The sequence below is a fragment of the Hylobates moloch genome, unplaced genomic scaffold (assembly GCF_009828535.3).
Source record: "Hylobates moloch isolate HMO894 unplaced genomic scaffold, HMol_V3 SCAFFOLD_5, whole genome shotgun sequence".
In the NCBI taxonomy this organism is placed as follows: Eukaryota; Metazoa; Chordata; class Mammalia; order Primates; family Hylobatidae; genus Hylobates; species Hylobates moloch.
In genome coordinates, this window is record NW_026652280.1 from 515,394 (window position 1) to 541,427 (window position 26,034).

Sequence of the window (26,034 nt, forward strand, 5' to 3'; positions counted from 1 at the left end):
ATCAACTTGTGCATCTATTTTTGTTTTCTGTCCAGTTCATCTTACATTCTTGCTCATGGCGAAATCGGGCCTGAGGTGGGCCCAGTTCACCTCCTGCTTCTCTGGACAGGAGGAACTCCCTGACCGGTGTCTGGTCATCCTGCAGCCTCCTCAGACTGCAGACCCCGGAGAACCCACAGGCGGGTTGGGTGGTAAAGCTGCCTCTCCACTCAGCCCTGCAAATAACCTAGTTAGTACAGGAAACAGTCACCTGGGGCTGGCATGCTGCTGGGTAATGGTGCCTTTCCTCTGCCACCATGTCGCTGTATCTTGATGACAGCACCAGGACCCCTGGGGTCCTCTACCCAGAGGAGGCCTCCCTCCCCAGCCAACCTCCATTGAAAACCCCACAGGAAAGGCCCCACACCCAGCGGAGACAGCCTGAGCCTGGAGGTCCCACGAGAGCCACATCCCATGGACGGAGAGTTCTCACACCCGCCGCCTCCCGAGCTGTGGTCAGGGGAGGGCGCCGTCGGAATACAGGAGTGTGTGCTTTTGGAGAAGGGCCATGGCCTCGACATGCAGCCTCCCACCCGCCACACTGCGGGACTGATGCTGGGAGGAGGAGGGGACGTGAGCCGAGGGGACAAGAGCCGAGGCTGCTGGACGGGAGGGGTCCCAGTGGCGGCCACAGCCCAGCACCTACCTGCAGCTCTCAGGCCTCCACATCCCAAACAAAGGGAAGGATGAAAATAATGCAAAAGTGTAATTCTTCACACTTAACCGTTTTAAAATACCAGCTACAAGCCTCTTATGCTCAGAAGCGAAACCCTGAGATCATCACGCTCGCAGTTCTGCGGTTTCCATTTCTGCTGTTCCACACGGTCCCGTCCGTGGGAATTTTTTTCGTTTCTGTTTCACAGCTAAGGAGCTGGATCCCAGCGAGGGAGGAGGCGGGTGCTCACCGCTGCCACACACCCACGAGGAGAGAACTTACAAAAAGGATTTTTATTAAAGAGAAATCTTTTTGGTGGGTCAGATATGAAATAGATTTACAGAAACTTTACATCAGGTGTCTCCAAGACATAAAAGGCCGCCCAGGAAAAGCAACGCCCCCTTGCCAGGATGCCAGTGGGAGGAGGCAGGATGGCAGCCCAGGCCACGTGGCGTGGACCCTGCGTAGGAGGCTGCAGGAAGCTCCAGGCTGCCCGAGAGTCACGGCGTTCCCCGGAAATGGGTTCCCTAGGAGGGAGCAGCAGGCGGCGGGGGTTCCAGGCGTGTCTGTGCTGCGCTCGGCGCTGCGCGCACGCACGCTGTCCTGCTTAAACTCCTAGTCCACGTCTCGTGGGACCCCCAAAGCCGTCCCCTAAGGAATGTGCTCTGGTACACGAGGGGAGACAGCAGGCGCACCAGCCTGGGCCACGTGAGCCTCTGCTGAGCCCTTTGGCACAGCACACCGGGGCCTTTAACACCTGTCACTTACAAAAGTAGACATTCCTGTAGTAAAACTTCTTAAAAACACCTATTTCTGCAAAATAATGTGTTTCTGTATGTGGAGCTCTGCAAATATACATGTCCTTTGGGGAGAAAGCAGCGTGGACCGAGACTGAGGGCTGGTCCGGGGACGTCCGAGTTCTGCTGGAGGCCGGCCAGGCTTCAGCCCCCGCCCGCCGCCCGCGCTCACATGAGGTCGTTGAGCTCCGCCTCCAGCGCCTTGGCCATCTCGTCGGCCTCGGAGCTGCTGCCCTCGTCCTCGTTGCTGGACTCCCTGCTGGACTCACTGGCGGCGTCCTCTTCGTTCAGCTTCCTCTTGTGGCCTCTGCAAAGAAGCAAACGTGGTGTGAGACGCTTGTGGCAAACGCACAACGCCGGGTCACCACCTGGTCTGCATTTGGAAAGCGGCTTCCGTGGTTTTAACACAAGACACAGCACAATTTCCTGGTCGAGGACGCACACAGGCCACTGACCCAGGGCCAGGTCACACGCGTGTGGACAGCAGAGCCCCAGGGCAGGAGAAGAGGCCCCGGCCCTGTTACACACGAGGACACCACTGACAAAGCGGTTGTTCACCTGCTGCAAACGCACGTTCCGGCCGCTCACCTGTGATGCCAGAAGACATGAGAACAGGAAAACAGGACAGGAAAGTAAGATCATCTGTCAGAGTAACTGTTACTGTTATGTGAACAAGCACCTCCCAGCTCATCAAGTGGGCCACGGTCTGCAAATTCTCATTTCCTCAGGCCGCTGCTAAAATGACTCTAATAAACAAACCAAGAGAACACCAGCCCTCTGCATAAGCAGCTAGTGCCACTAGGCTTTCCTTATGAGCTGCTGCAGATGCAACTGGTTCCTGTGATGTCGGCCGACTTGAACGGGGCACACCCACGAGATCCCCAGAGCCCTGAAATTCCAACCGGCTGACGTCCTGCCAGACACCTCCCTCCTGGTGCCATGCTGGGACGTCCCACTGCGCCAAGGAACCTCACTACAACCTTAGAGATGGAAGCCTGGCTAAATGTGCACAGGCTGTTTTGACTTTACCCTGATTAGGGGCAACTGGGGCATACGAGCCTTCAATTACAATCCTGAAAAGTCACTGAGAGAAATTAGTGACAGTCACCATATGTGAATACCCTATTTTCTTAGCTAACGTAGATACAATGTAGCTAACATACACACCTATGTGACACATGTGTGATACAGCTTCACACACACAGCAGGCATATAACACACGAGCACTCGTGGCTAACACACAAACTATAGCACGGTAATAAGTCTGACACAGCTGCACGCACACACAGCACGCATGTAACACACATGCACTTGAGGCTAACACACAAACTATAGCACAGAAATAACTTGAAACCATTCTTGCTGGTTTTAGAAGAATCACAGTTCATTTATAAGAGACAAAAGGAATAAAATCAGCCGATCAGATGGAACCAACAGAAGACAAGAGAACCCCGTGGGCTGGCACACACAGCCGATCAGTCACGACAAGCTCGTTCAGAGAACCCAACTGTTCGTGGTCCAGGGAATACGGCATGAGAGAAACACAAGGGCCCCAGAACTCCAAGTCCTGTCCAGGTGGCAGGCACTGGGCCGCAGGATGACAGCCCCTCCCCGCCCTTCCCTCCTGGACCTGCCTCTGTGCCCAGCCCCTCCCTCCCTGACTCGCCTCTGTGCCCAGCCCCTCCCTCCCTGACCTGCCTCTGTGCCCAGCCCCTCCCTCCCTGACCTGCCTCTGTGCCCAGCCCCTCCCTCCCTGGCCTGCCCTGTGTGTGCCCAGCCCCTCCCTCCCTGGCCTGCCCTGTGTGCCCAGCCTCCCTCCCTCCCTCCCTGACCTGCCCTCTGTGCCCAGCCTCCCTCCCTCCCTCCCCAGCCTGTCCTCTGCGCCCAGCCCCTCCCACCCCGGCCTGCCTCTGAGTCCAGCCCGCCGTGTAAGATGGGAACTGCCATCTTTCGTCACATACTGGGACCCCTGGATCCATGAGATCCTTTCTTTAAAAGCAATGCATCCCATCATTTAGAAGCGGAGTAGGCAGGGCATGGCGGCTCACGCCTGTAATGGCAGCACTTTGGGAGGTCAAGTCGGGTGGATCACCTGAGGTCAGGAGTTCAAGACCAGCCTGACCAACATGGTGAAAAAAATTAGCAAAAAATTAGCCAGGTGTGGTGGTGGGCACCTGTAGTCCCAGCTAGTCGGGAGGCCGGGGCACAAGAACTGTTTGAACCTGGGAGGCAGAAGTTGCAGTGAGCTAAGATCACACCACTGCACTCCAGCCTGGGTGACAGAGCGAGACTGTCTCAAAAAAAAAAAAAAAAAAAAAAGCAGAGTAGCGGGAAGTGCACGCCCTAATACCTGCCATCCAAGTTTTAAACGAATTTGTCATTTTTATGTCAACTGGAATGAACATTTTCTACTGAGAAATAAAGGCTTACTTTTAATTGCTATATGAGAGTGAGGGGTTGCAAATTAGCTGGGAGTGTCGGTGCATGCCTGGAGTCCCAGCTATTTGGGAGGCTGAGGAAAAAGGATCCTTTGAGCCCAGGAAGTGGAGGCTGCAGTGAGCCTGGGCCATGACCGCAACACTGCACTCCAGCCTGGGCGACAGAGCAAGACCCTGTCTTAAAAGAAAAAAATCTCCGCACACCTTTTCTGTGCACCTGCTTCCCCTCTGCACGCCTCGTCTGCAGATCTTGTGCCTATGCCTGTGCTGGGCTGGGCACCGCCTGCTTCCCCTCCGTGCCTCATCAGCAGACCTTGTGCCTGTGCCTGTGTTGGGCTGGGCACCTCCTGCTGTTTGCTTTGAGGATGCTAGGCGTATCATGCACGAGTTTCCTTTATTTCCAGTCTCTGCTGACACCAACGACACTGTCAGGGCCACGAGTCTGGCCTCTGGTTGCTACAGCAACAAGCTTTTGGCAATTAACAAATTCATCAGTCATTTCTCTTCCTCCCGAATACACGCTGACGGCTGTTCCGGGAAAATCCGGTTCCCGTCCTCCCACTAGGCTTCCTCCGCCTCACTCTGTTTTGAGAACTTGAAACAAACAAGATAGAGATGGTTTGTAAATGTTAAGGTGCTGCAGCGAGGGGTGCCCTGAACCCCCGGAAGAGCTCAGCCCACTGGTAGGTGGACTGGGCAGAAGACTCTTGCGAACAGAGGCGGCGTTTCAGGCCCCCAGGGCAGTGCATGGCGCTGACCTTGGGGAGGGGCAGTCATGACTGTGAACACGAAAGCCGAAGTGCCATCTCAGGTCGAACTTGGGACAGTCACAAAGTCCAGGAGAGGGCGGGCCTGGATCTCACGTGCACGGGGCCTCGGAGTGCGTGGTGCGACCCTAACAGTCTGGTGACTCAGCTCCCTGCCTGTGTGCTGACGCCGTGCTCAAGGGAGCCCTGGTCCCTCCTAGTGGGGCCAGACTCGGGGGTGCTGGCAGGGTGGTTGACTCCCTCACAGAGATGCTGGGTTGGACGTATCAGGGGCACTGAGCAGAGCAGGGGGCAGGGTCCCCAACAGAAAGTGAAGACGGGGCAGCCATCAGCCAGGAGGGACCCTGGGGCAAGCAGGGAGAGGAGGAGGAGGGCGAGAGGTACAAGAACCAGTTCCAACAATTCCTTTCTTTCTAAAATCAAGCGGGGAAGCCATCCGTGGCAGATAGAGTTCTAACGGCAGGAAGAGGATGGCAAAGAATGGGAAACGCCAGCTGTGGCTCTCTGTTTGAGGTTTACAAATACGTTCCCCTCACAAGGCCGACAAAAACACCCAGTGTGCTGTTGACAGCAGGACACCTTCAGAAACGCCAGCATGCCTTGGCAGGGTGCCATGGGACCTGAACCAAGCCCATGGAAGGGACCACCTCAGCTCCTGCTGGAGAGCCCTGTGCACACGCACCAACACGGCAAACAAGACACGGCTCACACACAGACACGGCTCACACAGACACAGCTCACACACAGACACGGCAAACACACAGACACGGCACACGGCTCACACAGACACGGCTCACACAGACACACGGCTCACACAGACACGGCTCACACACAGACACGGCAAACACACACACACGGCTCACACAGACACGGCTCACACAGACACGGCTCACACAGACACGGCTCACACACACACACGGCTCACACAGACACGGCTCACACAGACACGGCTCACACACAGACACGGCAAACACACACACACGGCTCACACAGACACGGCTCACACAGACACGGCTCACACAGACACGGCAAACACACAGACACGGCTCACACAGACACGGCTCACACAGACACGGCTCACACAGACACGGCTCACACAGACACGGCTCACACACACACACATGGCAAACACACAGACATGGCAAACAGACACGGCTCGCGCGCAGTCATGGCTCACGTGGTCACGGCTCACACACAGACATGATAATGATGACTCTAAAGGCCTCTGATCATGATTCTGTCGCTGTCGTGTGAGATGAGGCGGCCGCAGGCACTCACGGCACTCGCTGGGAACAGTTTCTTGTGGATCCACAGCTGCGGACGCTGTGGTTTGAGACCAGCTGTACTAAGTGCTTCTTCTTTCGATTTTCACAAGAAACCCACGGGCAGGCACCACCATTCCCATCTCACAACAGGGGCCTGGACCCCACGATGCTCATAAGAATGCTGAGAAACGTTTTCCATGCACTTTGGGAAAACGCGGCTGACTGAGAGACAGGGCCAGGGCTTACATGAGGCTGAGTGTCTGGGACCAGGTCAACAGCTTCCACCCTGAGGGGCCACAGAGCCCGGGCTGGAGCACCCCTCTCTCCATGGGTCCCCCCAGGCCCTGCGCGGTCCCTCCTGGTGCTGAGAATGCCGCACCCTCGGCCTCGCTCCGTAATGAAGCACAGCGAGCGCTTCACTAAGATGGCACAAAACCTTTGCTCTTGGTTAAACGATGTTTGGAGTGTGGCATTTAAAAATACGAGACGAATGGACTTTAGTCATTAAAAATTACCTCAAACATTAGACACAGCTGCAAGCTATGGTTAGTAAATGTCCGTAACTGATACCAGCTTCACTTCCTCAGCATAGCATGCAATACTTGTATTTTGTTTATACAACCAGCTGCACAGCTCCATAGAGAAATATTAACAGATTTAATCTGGGGAAAATTTAAAGCTTTAACATTTGTCTCAAATTCAACGTGGAATAAGGCAAGAATACAAACAGAATAATATACATGTATACCCCCCCCCCCACCCCGCCATATTTCAGTTTTCCAAGCACACTGGGCTGTCACAGTGCACACAATTTGGCACCGGAGAGATATCCGTCAGTGCAGCAACGCACAATTGTGTCACACCAGCATCTAATCCAAAGGGGATGGAGCAATCCACAGGCACAGGGTTCCCGTGGCCGCTGCCAGCGTGGCTGCACGAGGAAAAGGGAAGACCAGTGGTGCTCACGGTGAGGCCGTCACGTCACTAAAAACCCGCGCTGGCGTGGCCAGGTCTGCACGCACCGGGACACCTGCAGGAGGCGCTGCGCACGGCGGATTATTTCCCCAGTGCACCCTGGAGTGGAACGTGGCGTGAGGGCGGCGTGGGGCTGCCCAAAGCAGATGAAGCCGCACACAAGCCTGGGAGGCTCCGCGGGGCCCTGCAGGGAACCCGTCAGATGACGTCAGCGGGACCAACAGTCCAACCACCCACAACACAGGGCTGGGCTCTGCCAAGGAAAGCAGGCGGCAAGAGCTGGTCTGCTGCTGAGAGCGGGCCCGGGCCCAGTGACAGCCAGCGGTGAGTCCCAGTCCCCGCAGGGCCCCAGCGGGGATGCCACAGCTCTGGATGTAAACATCGTCACGCTCTCCTCAGCAACCTCACGGCATTCGAATGAACCTGTGTGTGTTACAGGTGGAAGAGGAGCAGGGGCCCTTCCCAGCAGGGAGCTGGCCGGGCGCTCACCACACCTGACCCTCCCCTCCGAGAGCCTGCGGCCAGGCCGGGGCTCTTTAAAGAGGGAAGTTCAGTGAGCTATTTTAGGGTAAGAATTGCTGCTTTGTGTATTGGTATGAAAGGTCTGGAAAAAAATGAATGTCTCTCACTTAAAATTGGGCAATCACTAAAAAACACTATTTGATTCAGCAGCTTTGTACCCAAATTCTAAACTGCAGGCACCAGAGTGGCCAGCAGCACACAGTCAAGGTGCGCGACCAGGAGCCTTCAGCCCGGCACGTCAAAGACCACTTTAACACCCCCAGGCACGGGAGGCACAGTGGGCACGGTGTTCACGCCTGTAGGCCCAGCACTTTGGGGGGCTGAGGCAGAAGGATTGCTGGAGGCCAGGAGTGTGAGGCCAGGCTGGTCTCAATGGGCAACACAGGGAGTCCCCATCTCTACAAAGAAATTTTAAAAACATTAGCCAGGCATGGTGGTGTGCACCTGTGGTCCTAGCTACTTGGAAGGTTGAGGCAGGAGGATCCCTTGAGCCCAGGAGTTCAAGGTTCCAGTGAGCCACGATCGTGCCACTGCACTCCAGCCCAGGCAACAGAGTGAGACCTTGTCTCTTAAGCCCCTAAGTATGGGGTGGGCAAGGCAGGGCCTCCTGACCTGTTCACAGTGACAGCGGTTGTCAAAAGGCCCTCACTTTTCCAAGAGATGCAGTTTGTGTAGCTACGAAAACACAAAAAAGCAAACCTTCACAAACCAAAACTCTGCGCGCTGTGTGCAGGGAGAACGAACACAGCCTCCACCTCCGACATCCTCGAGTGGCAAACCCTGAAGAGGCCGCAGGGTCAGAAGACGCATGGGAGGGACGCAGGGTCAGAAGACACATGGGAGGGACGCAGGGTCACAACACGCATGGAAGAGACACAGGGACAGAACACGCATGGCAGGGACGCAGGGTCAGAACACGCATGGGAAGGACTCGGACAGAACACGCATGGGAGGGACGCAGGGTCAGAACACGCACGGGAGGGACGCAGGGACAGAACGCGCACGGGAGGGACGCAGGGTCAGAACGCACACGGGAGGGATGCACGATCCAGTCACAACACGTTAAGTGTGCTGACCGCTCATCTTCCCCACAAAAATTCTCCATGCCACACTCATTACAACTGCTTTGGAAAAGCCTGAAACTCACATGAACTTACGTGTCGTGGGGACACCTCCTAATCCCAGGAGCACCTTCTGATTCCCCACCCCACTCTCAGGACCCACAAGTCTTTCCCATGGAGTGGCCTGGTACCCCTGCTGAGAGCCAGCTGGCCACGGACACGGGGCCGTTCCGGGACGGACACTTCTGTTCCACGGCCCAGCACGCCTTTATCACACCAGCCTCCATTATTCAGAAGCAGGACGTGTGTCCTCTGGCCTGCTCTTCCTCAAGACCCTCCAGGGTCTCCTGCGTTCCTGTAAGAGCTTCAGGACTGGTCTGTGGCCCTCCAGGGGCAGCGTCCTCCCACATCGCCCCCCATGACTGAGCGGTGGGGGAACCTCCATGGTCTCACCATGCCCGCCTCGGCCTTTGCTTGTCAGTTTCTGCCTCTGGTGAGTTGGTTCTCACTTCTGGTGCACATGTGCTAGCAACCGTCACTCTTCCCGATGGATCCAGCTGTTAGCATCGTAATTCCATCCGTTATCATGATAAAGCGCCCTTCTTCACTGTAGAAGCATTCTTTGTTTAAATTCAGTCTTCTCTGGTATCAGGAGAACACTCCAGCTTTCCCACGGTGACGCCCTCTGACCCAGTTGTTCATCCACTCATAAAGCTCTGAATCCCCTCGCGTTCACACCCACCACTCTATTGTTTTTCATGTCTCATGTAGTTTTAGTTCCTGTCTTCCTTTTTCTGTTTTCTTTTGCATTAAGTGAATATTGTCTAATGTAACATTTTGGTTCCTTTTGTGAACTCCAAGTATCTGTGTCAGGTCTCAGTTAACTTAAAAAGTTTATTTTGCCAAGGTTGGAGGCACCTGCCTGTGACATGGTCTCAGGAGGGCCTGGCGTGCCTGAGGTGGTCGGGGCACAGCTCGGTTTTATGCATTTTAGGGAGACATGAGACATGAAAGAACATATGTATGATGAACACTGGTTCACTCTGGAAAGGTGGGACAGCTGGAACCAGGGAGGGACTTCCAGGTCACAGGTAGGCAAGAGACAAATGGCTGCATTCTTCTGAGTTTCTGATCAGCCTCTCCAAAGGAGGCCATCAGATCTGCATCTGTCTCAGCAAGCAGAGGGTGGCTTTGGATAGAATGGGCGGCAGGTTGGCCCTGAGCAGTTCCCAGTGTGACTTTTCCCTTTAGTTTCGTGATGGTGGGTCCCAAGGTTTATTTTCCTTTCTGTTTTTCCTTTTATGATCTGTTTCACGATGTATTTTAAGTTATTTCCTTAGCATCTGCTCTTGGGTTTAGCATACATACATCTCACCTGATCAGAATCAATTTTGGACTCATGCTGGCCTAATTCCAAATCGATACGGAGACACAGCTGCTGCACAGCTCGGCCCCTCCCTACTTTGTGCTTCACTGTACAATACCACATCTGTGCACGCCATGAACCCAACAATGCATCGTTGTAATTATTTACAGTGGGAGGGGGAGCGGGTGCACACTCGCACACTCGGACTCCTCACTTTGTGCTTCACTTTTTTTTTTGGAGACGGAGTCTTGCTCTGTTGCCCAGGGTGGAGTGTAGTGGCATGATCTCGTCTCACCGCAACCTCCGCCTCCTGGGTTCAAGTGGTTCTCCTGCCTCAGCCTCCTGAGTAGCTGGGACTACAGGCGCATGCTGCCATGCCCAGCTAATTTTTTGTATTTTAGTAGAGACGGGGTTTCACCATGTTGCCCAGGCTGTTCTCGAACTCCTGAACTCAGGCAATCCGCCTGCCTCAGCCTCCCAAAGCGCTAGGATTACAAGCGTGAGCCACCATGCCCAGCCCTGCTTCACTGTACAATACCACATCCATGCATGCCACAAACCCAACAATGCATCACTGTAATTATTTACAGCAGGAGGGGGAGCAGGTGCATACTCGGTGCACGGTGAGACCAACCTTCTTGTTCAGCACTCCTGGGTCTCTTCAGCTCTTGCTGTAAATTCCAGTCACCATCTGCTGACATTTCATCCCAGGCTCCTCCTCGGTGCGGCTACTGGCAAACGTTACATCTCCACATGGTATGGGCCCAACAATACAATTAGGTACAAAGAGTTGTTTTATTTTGTTTTGTGCCAGCGTCTCGCTCTGTGGCCCAGGCTGGAGTGCAGTGGCATGATCCTGGCTCACTGCAACCTCCACTCTCTGGGTTCTAGTGATTCTTGTGCCTCAGCCTCCTGAGTAGCTGAAATTACAGGTGTGCGCCACCACGCCCAGCTAATTTTTGTATTTTCAGTAGAGACAGGGTTTCACCATGTTGGCCAGGTTGGTCTTGAACTCCTGACCTCAAGTGATCTGCCCACCTTGGCGTCCTAAAATGCTAGGATTACAGGCGTGAGTCACAGCCACCACATGCCCGGGCATAGAGTTGTATACTATAAAACTATACTGCTTTTTAAATCAAAAGAAGAAAGGAGAAGCAACACGCTACCTTACAGAGTTACATAATCTGCATTCCTGGTGCTCGCCTGTATGTGTGGATTCAGATTTTCATCTAAGTCACCTGCTTTCAGCCTGAAGAGCTTCCTTTAGAACTTCTTGTAAGGTGCGTCTGCTAGTGAATTCCCACTTTGGGAAAACCCCGCCTTTGTTTCTGAAGGTTGTTTTGCTGGATACAGGGGCCTGGGTGTGGTGGTGCCATCTCTGAGGAGAAGCAGCTGTGGCGTGATGCGCGCTCCCACCCTCAGGCCTCTCTCCCGTGGACGCCTCACGCCGCCTCAGCTGCCCTCAGGCCTCTCTCCACAGACACCTCACGCCACCTCAGCTGCCCTCAGGCCTCTCTCCCATGGATGCCTTACGCCTCCTCTGCTGCCCCCAGGCCTCTATCCCACGACACGTCACGCCTCCTCTGGGCCCCCAGCCCTGCTCCCGGCATTTCCTCTTCCACTGGGATGTGCCCAGGTAAGGATCCTTGTGTTCATCCTACTTGGAGTTTGTTGTGCTTCTGGGACGTATAAATTAATGTTTTCCATTAAATTTGGGGAGTTTTCAGTCATTATGTCTTTGAATAGTTTTTCTGCTCCTCTCTCTCCTAAAGATTATCTTTCTTAGTTAATTATCCAAGATTAAAAACAACTTTGACGTGTGAGTGTTTCTGAGCACTATTCCCTGTTGTCTAAGAGTGGGAGCTCACCAACCCTCCCAAACAGACAAGAGGAGGTGAACCTCAGAAGGGCCCTGCGGGCCGCCCTGCGTCTCCCATGCAGGCTGACCACACACCCCTGTGGAGAAGAGCTGAGTGTTGGGATCTGGGTACTCGTGTCAGGAAACTAAGCCTTTAAAATGTGGTGCTGTTTTCCTTTCCTGTTTATCACTGCACCAGATGGACAGGAAACGACGCCAGGACTAAAATCTCCGAGTACTTAGGGAGCCATCATCAGCTGTTGTCTCTGTCAACAGATCATGGGAACGATCAGCTCATCTTCTTGCCACTAACATAACAGCTCCCACCAATGCTGTGCTGTTTCTTGGCAGTTAGCTCAACGTCGTTTTCACTTCTCCACGAACTCTAGGAATGATCTGAATAAAGAGGCTATGGTATATTTTAAAGTTGCCTTTGTGAGCGATGATTCACCTCCCGCCACCAAAAGCATAAAAGGATAGGCTCAGGGACAGATCAACCGCACGGGGACCTCACCCAACCACGGGCGCAGGGACAGATCAACCACACGGGGACCTCACCCAACCAAGGGCGCAGGGACAGATCAACCACATGGGGACCTCACCCAACCAAGGGCGCAGGGGCAGATCACCTGCACAGGAGACCTCGCCTCACCTGGGTGCCTGTTCTTTTCAGGAACTGGTGGTGGGATGATGTGTCTGTGAGATCCTTAAACATTCTGAAGATGTCTTGTTTGGTTTTTTATTTTGAGGATTTATTTTAAGGAGTGAAAGTGCCCAGCAGGCGGCTGCATATAGAGCAGGCATCTGATGTTTGTTGACTTGAGAGAAGAATGAATCACTTCTTGGTAGACAAGTAAAAAACACAACCTTCCCCCTTCTGTTAAAACTCATTTTCAAGTTCAACTGACATTAAGATTCTGTGGAACAGCTTGGCCATGCGAAATTAGCAAGAGGTACCACCAGCCAGAGCACTGACGGGAAACAGCAGAGCTACCTCCGGCTTCCGTACGAAACGTGTCGCCACTCACGGGAAAGAATCATGATGAAACCTACGTGTTCGACAGGCGAAAATAAAAAACTCAAACCACATTTACTTCATTACAAGCAAAAATTTCATGTGAAAAATTTCAAAACATTCACGTCTCATTGAATACCCAAACAGGAATGAAATAAAACTGGAAGTCCCTGGTCTTTAAGGAAGGAGTGAGGTCCCCAAAGTCCAAGAGTCACAAAAACCCAGCTGAGAGGAAGCTGAACAGACCCCACCGCCCTACCCTTTCAAGGGGCACACATGGCCCCCAGCAGTCAGGCTGCTATTGTGGCTACACGCCCACAGCGATCTGCAAACGCAGGCGTGGCGCAGGCAGGGAGCAGGCGCCGAGTCCTACCCGTCCTGGCGGCGGGTGTGAAGGCTGCGCAGCAGAACCTGAACAGACTCCCAGGACACTTTATTCTCCTGATCTCAAATTCTAAAATCACCCAAGCCCACCGAGTCTGTAAGACACAGAGTGAAATGGCGAGTACAGTACCGATCCAGTCCTTGCCGGAGGAGCCAGAATGGAGAGGCAGAGCCCCAACCGCCTCCTGCAGCTGGGAGGGCAGCATGGAAGCCGCACCAGAGCAGAGGGGTTTTCTAATCGTGCTCGCGTGGTTTCACCAGTGAGGGTCAGTTCTGCCGTGGGCAGGTCATTTAGCAAAAAAAAAAAAAGAACCCAGGGGTGCTAACTCCAGTCCTGGCCCCCAAGTCTTCTGCAGCTCTGGGTCCCAACCCGCTGAGCGCCACATCCAGTTGCCCACAGGGGGAGACACAGACGCAGCACGTTTCCTGGATGACATCGCTGGCCGCCAGCAATACCCTGACTGGTCTTAGTGGAAAAGCACTTTGGGTTTCTTCTTTTAATTAGAAAAAAACTGTCAGGTTAAAACCACCTATGTTCACACCCAGAGCACGCTGCAAATCCACAGATACTAACGTGGCCGCGGCAGACAGACTCCTTGGAGCCGGCTCAGCTCAGCCCCGGCCTGGAGGGTCTTCAGGGGAGGGCAGTGGAACCCTCCTAGTGGCCCCCAATGACTGCCTTCCCCAGGCCTGACCCCAGAGCTTCACGACAGACCCAACGGGTCTACACTGAAAAGTGAAGGAAGGTACGGCCAGGCAAAACCACCCCATAATTCATGTGGGAAAAACCAAGGCTTGTTATCGCCCAATACGGAATTTCAAAATCTCTCCTAAAACAATTTCACATCATTTCAACACAGCTGGAAAATGCTGCTTTCTACGTTGTAAACACAGAGAGGGCTGCCTGGAGAGAAGCTGCACTCATTTCCCTGCTAAACCACAGAGCTGCAAATCAAGTGATTTTCTGTAAGTAATTCCTGCAAACGGAACAATGACTATCTTGTCTTGTCTGCATTTGTTGCTGGAATTTCTGGCCCAATTTTGTAACTGGATTGCCCGAATGAGTTACACTCTTTTCTTGAAATATTGTTTATTCACCTACAGGAGGGCCTAAGAGTAAGACCAGACGTGGGGAGAAAGAAAGCAGGCTGCACTGTCTTCTTCACCACAGACACCAGACGGGCACCTGGAGCGCCCCCTGCTCACCTGCTGAAGCTGGGAGCAGCTCCTCCGAGGCTGGCGCTGCTCCTACCTCATTTCACAGGTGAGGAAACCAGGACGCAGAGGTCAAAACACCGGCCCACAGCCCCACAGCAGCCGCAAGAAGGCTCTGGAGACCAAGTTCTCTGGGCAAATCCTCGGGACACGCGTCTGTACTGAGGATGTCGGCAGGACCTGGGGGGCCACATCCTGTCTAACGGGTGGGCAAGACAAAGCCTCCGAGGTTACCTCAGACAGCCTTGGAGCAGCCCCGGAGCTAAAGACGGGAGCTGTGCTTCTAAATCCTCAAGGAGATGGTGCCACCTGGGGATTACGCATCTCGCCAACTGGACGTGTGGACAGGACAAAGACACTTTCTCAGGAAGCTTCTGGGAGATGTACTCCACCAAAATGCAGACAGAGAACACCCCAGAGAGTGGGGAAGGCAACTCCCAGGGGCGGTGAGCAGGGTGGGCGGGGGGAGGCGGGGACCTGGGGGGAGGCTGGGGGAGTGGAGCGGAGAGGCAGCCAGGGATTCGGAAACAGGCAAAAAGGAAGAAAGCTAACAAAAGTGAGGTAATTATCAAATCCAGGTAAAACAGATGTTTAAGAAAGGGAACAGCATCACCATGTCCTATTCTATTTGGTAAAAGCAATTTACGGTCATAGGAAACACCGCGTCATTCCACACCCCCAAATCCTCGCGTGTTGATATTGGCAGGGCGGAGGCAAGAAGAGACGCAGTCTGTATGTTGAACACTAAGAATCAAGAGACGGCACCCAAAATGCCTGCTAAGGGCACGGCAGGTCTCCCCCACCACCCAGAACCGGGCAGTGAGGTGGGTGCCTTTCACGCAAGGACATGCGCGGGGACGCGGGACGGGGACCTCTCCGCACCCCGGGTTTCATGCATGTTCATCGACCAACCTGAGAAAAGATGTCTCTCAAAGCAAACCGGCTCCTCCCCACCATTCGACAGAGGCACACAGAGCCGGAGAACAAAGCCGGTTAGTGGGGAAAGATGATGTCAGAAAGTGCGATGGGACCATGAGCTAATCATCTGGGAAAAAGCTAAATCCCCCCCTTACTAAAAAGTAATTCTTAATTTACTAAGATTCATATGTAGAAAAAGTCAAACATAAAAGCATCCAAGGAAAAGACATAGGGTTAAGATTCTCGGACAAGATTCAGAACCAAGCAGCTGTAAGATCTGCACAACAGTAACGTCTCTGCATGGCAGAAATGTCTTCAAAGTTAAAGGTGACAAAAAGATAACCTTTCACGGCAATGCAGAAAACACTGACCAGTCACAAGGAGCAGGTGAGCAGTGTTCAGAGTGTGCTGCTGCGGCCAAATGCCCCAAAACAGGCCTCATTCACGGCGAAGGAAGCGAAAGCAAACCACGGTGCTCGGCTCTTCTCACCGACAGACCAAACACCAGAGGCGGGGACCACTGTCGCCGGCGGGGGACCCACATCAGGCACCACCCTTGACATGCAGGATGCTGGCTCCTGACCAGCAGTGCCACGTGCAGACCCTGCACACGCCTGTGCACACATACAGACCCCGTACATGCCTGCGTGCACACGTGCAGACCCCCACACACGCCTGCAAACATGTGTAGACACCTCACACACACTCCTGTGCACACGTGCAGACCCCACACACGCCTGTGCACATGTAAGATGACATGGAGTCAGCATGGAGACAACCAAGTGGCCACCACCAGGGGCTGCTGAGTTTGGAAGCTGCTGGTGTCACACACAGAATGGGGGAGGGCGTGAAGAAGGAGATGCAGGCAGGAGGCCCACCGACGGCAGAGTCACCTCCGGGAGCCCGCGTCAGGCCCTTCCCCCCTCAGACCCCGCACTCACCTGGGCCCCCGGCCACCTGCTGCGCTCCTCTCGCTGGACGCCGGTGCCCTGAGCGTCTGCTCCCTGCGGGTCCCTGGCTTCCGGGGCTGGGGCTCCTCCTCCTGCTCCTCAGGCCTCCTCTTCTCGCTGTCGCTGTCGTCGCTGCCTTCTCCGAGGATGTCGTCCACCTGACAAACAGCCAAGAGTCAGTGACAGACCTCCTTCCCGGGCCCCGTCCCCCAGCAACAGGCCTCTCCCGGCAGAGTCCAGGGCTCTGAGTGCAGCAGCGTGGGGGCTGGAGGTGGCACTCTGCTTTCTACCTGAGCCCTGGGGCTTGAAACTCAACCAATCCTTAACAAAGCCCCGGGCAAAAGACACTTGGAAACCCACAGAGCAAACCCAGACAGTCGGTTCGCAGGCAAAGACTGGGTTTAAATTCCTTCTGTCCCTTATGTGAACAGGACTTTATTCCTAGTGCACTGTTAGATTTTATGGTGAATAATCAGCATATTTGCTTGAAATTTTCAAGATCAATGAGATTCACAGCACAATTCCTGAGTGGCAGGGCTTTCGGGGAGGCGCCCCAGTCCTTCCCATCCTGGGATCTGGGAGGAGAGCAGCCACCTGGGGGTGGAGACGTGGCTGCGCCACAGGGATGCTCGCTAAGATGTCCACCCGCTCGCTCTGGGCACGCCTCCAATGTGGGAAACCTGCAGAGAGGGCGACTCCTGAACACCTGGGGTAAGTTCGGCCGGCCCCACGCCTGACACGCGTGACGCGGACGGGAGTGGGAACAGAGGCGGCAGGCAAGTGAGCAGGTGATGGGAACCTCAGCCTCCCCGAACCTCAGCAGGCGGGAAGTGGGTACCGTCAGTGACTCGACGTGGCGGCGGGAGAGGCTGAGCCCAGTGCTGGGGAGGTGAGCTCAAGCTCTCGCCTCCTCTCCTGAACTGCACGGAGATGGGAGAAGGACGTGCAGAAAGAACTTGCACCCAGGAGCGAGGGGCCCGCTCGGCCGACGACTAGCGGAGGGGAGAGTACTTTATGTCCAGCACGGATCACGTCGGAGGGGTATTGGCGGGCAGCTCTCTCGGGGGCTCCCATCCCGAGAGCACAGCCCCGCTCACAGCTCTCCCATGTTGAGGGCATCTGTGTGTGACGGCACAGCCCCGTGGTCCCCGAGACAGGCAGGTGAGGCGGGGCGGCCTGACCACAGTCCCCCAGCGCAGGCTGTTTCCCAGGAGGGATCTGGGGGTGCACGCCTGGCTGGGGCCTCGAGGTGCATTCACCGACGCCGACCCAACCCCACCCCCGCAGCAGGTACGAGAAACGGCCACAGAGGACAGAGCACAACTCCTGAGACGGGCGAGATGGGTGCGGTTCGCAGCAGTCGAGGCCGAGTCCAGAGTCACAGAGGCTCAGTGTGAGGCCGCTTTGATCAGAAATCACGGCTCAGCTCCCGAGCCCGCATCGAGGCCGACTCATCCACCCTGTCCACTCTGCAATTTCAAACTCATCGCCACGTGTCCAGCGAGTCACAGCACATGTGCCCTGGCTGAATCATTAAAAGGCAGAAACATTTTAACCAATGGTTAATGAGTTAAGGCAGTGGCTTTATCATCAGGTAATTATAATGATCTCTAAAAGTAACACGTTACCAGGGACAGGGACGCTGGCATGAAATGGTATTTAATAAGAGCATCTGGTTACTCGAAGAGGTTACTGATGTTCACACTTCACCAGAACGCTTACATCACTGAATTTACTGTTTGGATGGCAAATCTCCTATGGGAATAATTCTACTAAATTCTATTTTGAAATACTTAGGGCCTTTAACATGGCATCATACCTTGTCAAGAGAGAAAAAAAGGCCTGTTAAAATCTGTTATTTTACATTTGACAGCCAAGGGCCGGCGGGCCGTCCAGCACGGCAGCCCAGGGACCCCGAGGGACCCTCACTAGCGCCCCACCTGGGAGGGCCTCAGATGTCTGTGCCAACGCTGGTGAGGCAGGGCAGCCTGGCACGTGTCCCTGTGCTGCTATGTGGAAGATCTGGAGGCATGCTTTGCACAGCCAAGCCAGAAATGTGAGCACACATTCACATTAAAACCTGACCTCGTCTACACCATGCTCCTCCCTCTTTCGGCCTGACTCGTGTAAACATATCAGTGTGGGAATGATACCTACCTTTCCTGGGCTTGTTTTTACAAAAAAGGTGACTTCACTTTTTGAAAAACAGTTTTCTTCACTACAGAGGCTCCCGGACTCAGGATGGGGTCACGTCCAGATGAGCCCATCACAGGCTGAAAACGTGTCAGCACACCCGGCCCAGCCGCCTTCCACACTCAGACATGACCCCATCGCTGGCAAAGTCGTCCAGCACAAGGCTGACTTGGAACAAGCTGTTCCACAGAATTCTGAGTCAAGACTTCTAATCTGAAGTGTGGTTTCTACCAAACACACGTCACTTGCACATCATTGTAAAGTTAGAAAATTGTTAAGCGAACCATCGTAAAGTTGAGGGTCGTTTGTGTTTACTTTACTTAAAACATGCTAACATAATTTTTTTTAATCTTAAGGAAAATTTACAAGGATGTAAAAAGAAAAAACACGAATGAATTCATACCTAAGTGTTGGAATTTCTACCAAAGGGCAAATACAGATAACACCAGATGCTACCGTATCCTGTCAATGCACGGAAATGAAATGTTTCTACCAACCTCCTTGCACGACCCCAGATCACAGAATAAAACTCTCCCCAGCTCTGCCCTGGAGTGAGGAGGGACGGCTTCGAAAGAGAGGACAGGAAACGAGAAGAGACACAGAGCAAGGTCGGGAAAGCACCCTGAGCACGAGAAGCAGAACAGGCAGAAATGAGGTAATGCAGCCGAAGGGGCAGCGGACGCTGGCTTTGGCGCCCAGCAGAACGGGCAGAAACAAGGTAACGCAGCTGAACGGGTAGCAGATGCTGGCTTTGGGGCCCAGCAGGCTTTCCCACAGGGGTGTGCGGGGGACGGGCCCCACCTCAACCCTCCGGTGACCTCCCAGCCCTGGTTCCAGCACCTTCCCTTCCCCGCAGTTCCATGATCACACAAGAACCTGCAGGGGGACCGACACGTGAGTGTGAGTCTCTGTGAGCTGGCTGAGACAGAGGCGGGCGTTTGCGCAGAAACACGTAGGCTTCAGCAGATGACAAGACGTGGCACCTCCTGTGAAAAGGCCACCATCCAACTGGCCAACTACATGCACTCTAAGCTCAAGTCTCAAGGAACAAACCTCTATTAAACGCGAAATCGAAATTTGCCTGAAAAACTATAATGTGGAATGAATTTTTAAGTGAAATAATGCCAACTGCAAAGATGCTTTTATGAACAGAAAACTTCAACTAAAGAGGACCTTTAACAACGTGTAAAAAAACCCAAAAAACAGCTGGGCACGGTGGCTCAAGCCTGTAATCCCAGCACTTTGGGAGGCTGAGGCGGGCAGATCACCTGAGGTCAGGAGTTCGAGACTAGCCTGACCAACATGGAGAAACCCTGTCTTTACTAAAAATACAAAATTATCTGGGCGTGGTGGCGCATGCCTGTAATCCCAGTTACTTGGGGGGCTGAGGCAGGAGAATCGCTTGAACCTAGAAGGCAGAGGTTCCAGTGAGCCGAGATTGCGCCACTGCACTCCAGTCTGGGCAACAAGAGTGAAACGGTCTCAAAAAAAAACCAAAAAACAAAAAACAAAAACAAACAAAAAAAACAAACCCAAACTTGGAAAACAAACTCAAGGCATTCAGAAATTGCCGAATTTGGAAACTCTGGGAGAAGGCCTTCCATGGTAACAGGTGCCTAGCACTTCCTGAACAAATGTCGAGTTCAACAAACACAGCTTCACTAACATGTTTAGGCTCCAAGACTCCACAGACATTAGGAGTGGAGCTGCAGAAACGGCCTCGTCAGAAGCACAGCAAGAAAAGGAGTGGCACCTCAAGGGCCTCTGGACAGGACCAGACGTTTAACATTCATATCATGGATTCCCAAAAGAGACTGGCCTCGAAAAAATACTGGAAGACACGCATGGCTGCGTCCATGTGTAGAGAGGTGTGTGGCCGCTGTCTGCGTTCCTCATATGCTGAAAGACATGCACGGCTGCGTCCATGTGTAGAGATGAGTGTGGCCGCTGTCTGTGTTCCTTAAACACGCATGAATGCATCCATGTGTAGAGACGAGTGTGGCCGCTGTCTGCGTTCCTCATATGCTGAAAGACATGCATGGCTGCGTCCATGTGTAGAGAGGTGTGTGGCCGCCATCTGCGTTCCTCATATGCTGAAAGACACGCATGGCTGCGTCCACGTGTAGAGATGAGTGTGGCCGCTGTCTGTGTTCCTTAAACACACATGAATGCGTCCATGTGTAGAGATGAGTGTGGCAGCCATCTGCGTTCCTCATATGCTGAAAGACATGCATGGCTGCGTCCATGTGTAGAGATGAGTGTGGCCGCCATCTGCGTTACTCGTTTGCTGAAAGACACGCACAGCTGCATCTATATGTAGAGACGAGTGTGGCCATCTGCGTTCCTCGTTGGCTGAAAGACACGCATGGCTGTGTCCATGTGTAGAGATGAGTGTGGCCGCCGTCTGCAGTCGTTTGCTGAAAGACACTGATGGCCGCGTCCATGTGTAGAGAAAAGTGTGGCTGCCGTCCGCAGTCCTCGTTTGTGTCCAACACCTTTTGCTTCCTTTCTTGGGGGGTCGGAGGGGTGGTAAGAGCACATCTGTGGAAAGGTAGCAGCTGAGCGGGGTCTTGAAGGACAGGTGGGCGCAGTTTTGGGTGTTAGAGAGGAGCACAGAGCCCTGGGCTGGGATGCAGAACCACTGTGTTCACCGGTGCCAACTGCAGAGAAGCAGCTTGGACACTGCATAAGAGCACACTCCAGGTTGGACCATTTTGAGGCTCTACGTCCAGGCACATTTCATGCATATTTTATGAGCAATAAGAATCTGCAAAGTTTTAACTTTTTATGACAGCTTGAAACTTTTCGCATGTTGCCTTCAACCTGTTTTTGGTAGCCAGGCATGACATGTAATTGTTTCATGTGGCCTGGGCAGTCATCACATATGCCAAATCCATACTCGTACTGTGCTGACACTGCAGCGGGAGGTCCACACACACCAAACGCACACTCGTCATGCTGAGGCCGCAGCGTGAGGATCCATACACACGACACACATTCGTCCTGTGCTGATGCCACAGCGTGAGGACTGAGTGCTATTCACACACAGTCACCGGGCACAGTGCTCCGGCCACACCCACCATGAGGAGACTCAGGGACTGTATGAGGGTGCATGCTTTAGAGTCACCTTCAGAAGAAAAATCCATGTTGGTGAGTTCTCATGTCTCCTGTGATTTTGGGAGCACTCCTGGTGACAGTGAGTTCTCATGTCTCAAGTGATTTTGGGAGCACTCCTGATGTTAGTGATTTCTCATGTCTTAAGTGATTTTGGGAGCACTCCTGATGTTAGCGAGTTCTTACGTCTCGTGATTTTGGAAGCACTCCTGGTGACAGTGAGTTCTTATGTCTCACGTGATTTTGGAAGCACTCCTGGTGTGAGCTCTTACATATCACGTGATTTTGCGAGCACTCCCGGTGACAGCGGACAGAGTTCTTACATCTCGTGATTTTGGGAGCTCTCCTGATGATAGCGAGTTCTTACGTCTTGTGATTTTGGGAGCACTCCTGATGTTAGCGAGTTCTCAAGTCCCACGTGATTTGGGGAGCACTTCTGATGACAGCGAGTTCTTACGTCTCGTGATTTTGGGATCACTCCTGATGTGAGTTCTTACATCTCAAGTGACTTTGGCAGCACTCCTGATGTTAGCGAGTTCTCAAGTCTCACGTGATTTGGGAGCACTCTTGATGTCAGCAAGTTCTTACGTCTCGTGATTTTGGGAGCACTCCTGGTGTCAGCAAGTTCTCACGTCTATGTGATTTTGGGAGCAGTCCTGACGTTGGTGAGTTCTTACGTCTCGTGATTTTGGGAGCACTCCTGGTGTCAGCGAGTTCTCATGTCTCACCTGATTTTGGTAGCACTCCTGACGTTAGCGAGTTCTTACATCCCACGTGATTTTGGGAGCACTCCTGGTGATGGTGGCCCCACACCCGGCCTCTGTCCTTGAGGCACTTTATCGGGGTAATCACATTTCTTGGCTTCCACATATATTAAATGCAGAATTTAAAAACGGTTAAGATAAAACTACATTAATTTTCATGGCTTTCAGGTTTCTTCGAAGCCGTTGCAGGTGAACGCTTACTGACACCATGCCTGACACTGCTTAGGCACGTTCTGGACATGGAGGTCAGAAGCACGTGTTACACAGGGGACCGGTTTTCTTAGAAAGCAGTGACATCAAGTGAGTGGTCTGCTAGCTCTAGAAGCCTCCGTGGTTTAAACCCAAGAAGAAATCCAGATGCCTACTGGGTCTCAAGGAACTGGGCACGCGTTCCCACAGCACTGACGGGGCGTGAGTTCTCAAAGCTGCTCCTCACAGGAGGGGTGGGGAAGCCCTTGTCAGTGTGGGTGGGAGCAGCATCGCCCACGGCAGGGGCTACTCTTGGGTCAGCAGCTTTGCCTCTCCTCTGTCAACATGGAGACCCTTCCTCTACCACTGGAGCAGCCGACGCCCATCTAATACACTGACGTGCCGGAAATGGCCAGAGGTCTCGACACCCCTCACTCAATGGTCCCCCGACAGGCTGCACTTGACCCTGATTCCAGATCCCCTTGACTCCCCATCGTCTGTGCCCCAAAAGGAGCAGCAGCCCCACCCCATGTATCCCCAGGATGAAGAGGGGCCACGGCAGCCTCCAGGCAGCACCACGGGCAGGTACCTAGTCCATCTCACAGGCCCACGGTGGGGTGCAGGCAACGGGCCCGAGAGATAGGCTTATCTGGGGTGCAGCTGCCTCATCTGCCCCAAGCACAGGCAGTGGAAGAGAGACAGATGTGAGACGAGGCTGTCAGGCCACGGCCAGGCCACAAGGAGCTTCCTGAGGCTGCTGTAATAACCATGCGCCATGGCTCAAAAGATCCAAATTCACGACCTCACAGCTGTGCAGGTCAGAAGTCCAATATGAGCCTCACAGGACCAAAATCCAGGTGTCCACCGGGAGAATCCCTTCCTCGCATCTTCCAGCTTCTAGGGGCCTCAGGTCCTTGGCTCCGGGGCTCCTCTGACCCCTTCTCCCGCCTGCAGGCGCTGATTGTCTTAAGGGCCCAGGACTCACAGAGAATCAAGGAGGCTTTAAATATTCATGAACATAAAACCCTCTGGCCTCTCTCCCATGCACAGAACAATCCACGGCTGCAGCCTTCCACTTTCAATACCATTTGTTCCCGAAGAGCTATATCTGGGGGTTTACGATCGCTTTTTATTTCTGAGAAAGGATTAGGTTTTAGGGTGGCTGAAAGCTGCTGAGTGCGTTCAAGACATCTGTCTCCCATTGAGAATTCAACCCCCTTTGATATCGAATGACTAAGAACCAGTTGTCACCACTGCCTGAAACAGGACTGCATGGGGAACAGACCCTGAGTCCTCCACGCCCGACCAGGAAACCAGGAGGGAGATGGGACGTGTTAGCAGCTTCCAGGCAGGAAGAGGCAGCGTCCCTCCCTCCTCTACTCCCACCCCTGGTCCTAGGCAGGTGGCTGTTTCTTATACAGAACCTTCTGGAATCTTAAATAAAGTGGTCTGGGCTTACAGGTAGTGGCTGAGAAAAAATTTTTTTAGAGAAAACATTTTTGTGAAACAAAAAGCAGCTAATGTTCAAAAAGACAGAAAAATGGCAGAGAAATTCAGCACACCTGAAAAAAGGGCCTGATCCTCACAAGATAAACGGACGTCTAAAGGTGATAACCTGAGTTACTGAGACGAGTCTGTCCTGAATAGAACTATCTGCACTTTTCTGCTACTGTTGAAAATAAACAGGAGCTGTTTTCCTCAAGAAACCTCTGCTGCCTTCTGGATGCAAACAGAATGGCGGCTCTCTCCAGAGGACAGCGGTGCCAGGCGGGCAGGGAGGACGGGCTCTGGTGGGAACACGAAGACCTGAGGGAAGGGTACGGCCTGTGCCCTGACCGGCTGCGGGTGAGGACCCCACACAGGCGCCACCCATGAGGGCACGCACCTTACAGGAGGACACGGGATGTGGTTTCCCAGGACAGTGCTCCTAAAAAACAGTCTCCGAAGGACGGTGCTGCGCAGATTGCCCATCCCTAACATCCTGACTGTTGTGGAACCTTCTGTCGGGGGCGGCCTGGGACGCAAGAGGAGAAGCACACGGGCCAAGGGGCACAGGACACAGGAGCCAAGCAGGACCTGGCTGAGGAGACCCCAACTCCACCGATGCTGCCTAAAGCTCTTTCGCGCTGTGGTAACGAGAGCTGTGAGAATCACCAGTCACTCTGTGTGTGTGTGTTTAAGGCCCACGTGCAATGGACACACAGCCCTCCAGTGTTTCTCATCGGGGGCTGGTTGGCGTCGGGCAGAGTGTGTTGACCGGCCCCAGGATCACCCCTCGTCACGACCACGAGTGCCTCCAGACCCTATCCCATGTCCTGGGGTGGGCCGGGGGAGCCGGAGGGGCTGGGCGGCGTCGGTCCTGGTGAAGACGCAGGCACGAATCCTAAGCCACAACTTCGACGTGTTCTCATGCCGGACACACTGCTTAATGCTGTTCTAGGTCTCCTTGAATAGGAAGTTGCATGAAAAACACAAGTGCTAGTCCCAAACTAGACACGACTATGCAAGTGCAGAATTCTAGCCCTGCCTCCACGTGCACAGCTCAGCAATCCACCCGCACACCATAGCTCTGTGGCCCCAGCACGAGCGCCGGCGTGGGCACCAGGGCGTGTGGTTGGCTCACCTCTTTGTCCATACTCTCTAAATCCTCCTTACAAAGAGTGTACAGCGGCATTGTCTCAGACATACTGGGCTGTCGCTTTCTTCTAGAAGGGCCAGGCTGCTCTCCGTCCTGAGCGTCAGGCAGCTCTTCGCCAAACATCTGCGGCTGGGGTGGCGGAACCGCTCTGAAAGGAATTTCATAGGTCCCACATGAGGAAGGTCAGTTTGAATTGCACTTTTCCGCACTGAATCAGACTCCTGGCTCTCGGACTAGATAAACACTCACACACCCCAACAGGGAACACGTATGAAAAACGTGATGTTTCGCCAATACGCTTTTCAGAGTTTAATAGATCAGAATTTGCTAATTGAGCCAGGTTGAGTGGCAAAACATGTTTCTGACTATCCTGTGGAAAAATAACACCCACCTTCTTTTATCCACAAAACCCCCGTGGGGCAGAGAGCATCTGCCGGGCTCTGGCATCTTAGAATAAAGGGCAAAGAGAGACGGGAGATGAACCGTGTTCTGGGAACCCCCAGGACATGTCATTCACCCTCAAAATAGGGTCTGGAGAGCTAAACGGCAAAACACAAAACAAGAAAATGCAACATGTCCAGGCTACGAAAACAGACACAAAAAACGGCAAAGTGACAAAACAGACGTCAGTAGGCTAAAATTAAAATCATTTCACAGGTCGGCGTGGTGGCTCACACTTGTAAAGCCAGCACTTTGGGAGGCCGAGGCGGGTCGATCACTTCAGGTGAGGAGTTCGAGACCAGCCTGGCCAACATGGCTAAACCCCATCTCTACTAAAAATACAAAAATTAGCCCAGTGTGGTGGTGCACGCCTGTAATCCCAGCTACTCAGGAGGCCGAGGCAGGAGAGTCACTCGAACCTGGGAGGCAGAGGTTGCAGTGAGCCAAGATTGCACCACTGCACTCCAGCC

At 53.6% G+C, this 26,034-nt stretch overlaps 1 protein-coding gene across 4 annotated transcripts in view; it reads right to left on the reverse strand.

Moving 5' to 3' along the window:
• Positions 1–972: 972 nt before the first annotated feature.
• The window catches only part of CTDP1 (CTD phosphatase subunit 1), a 66,669-nt gene continuing 41,607 nt past the window's right edge, over positions 973–26,034 (reverse strand). For 3 of the 4 annotated variants that reach the window (XM_032152020.2, XM_032152019.2, XM_032152023.2), the window contains 3 exons: positions 25,109–25,271; positions 16,217–16,383; positions 973–1,798 (listed from right to left, as the gene is read on the reverse strand). In XM_032152020.2, coding sequence (XP_032007911.1) covers positions 1,660–1,798; positions 16,217–16,383; positions 25,109–25,271 — 469 coding nt within the window. In that variant the 3' untranslated portion in view covers positions 973–1,659. The remainder of the gene's footprint in view (positions 1,799–16,216; positions 16,384–25,108; positions 25,272–26,034) is intronic. The other variant, XM_032152021.2, reaches the window with a different exon arrangement.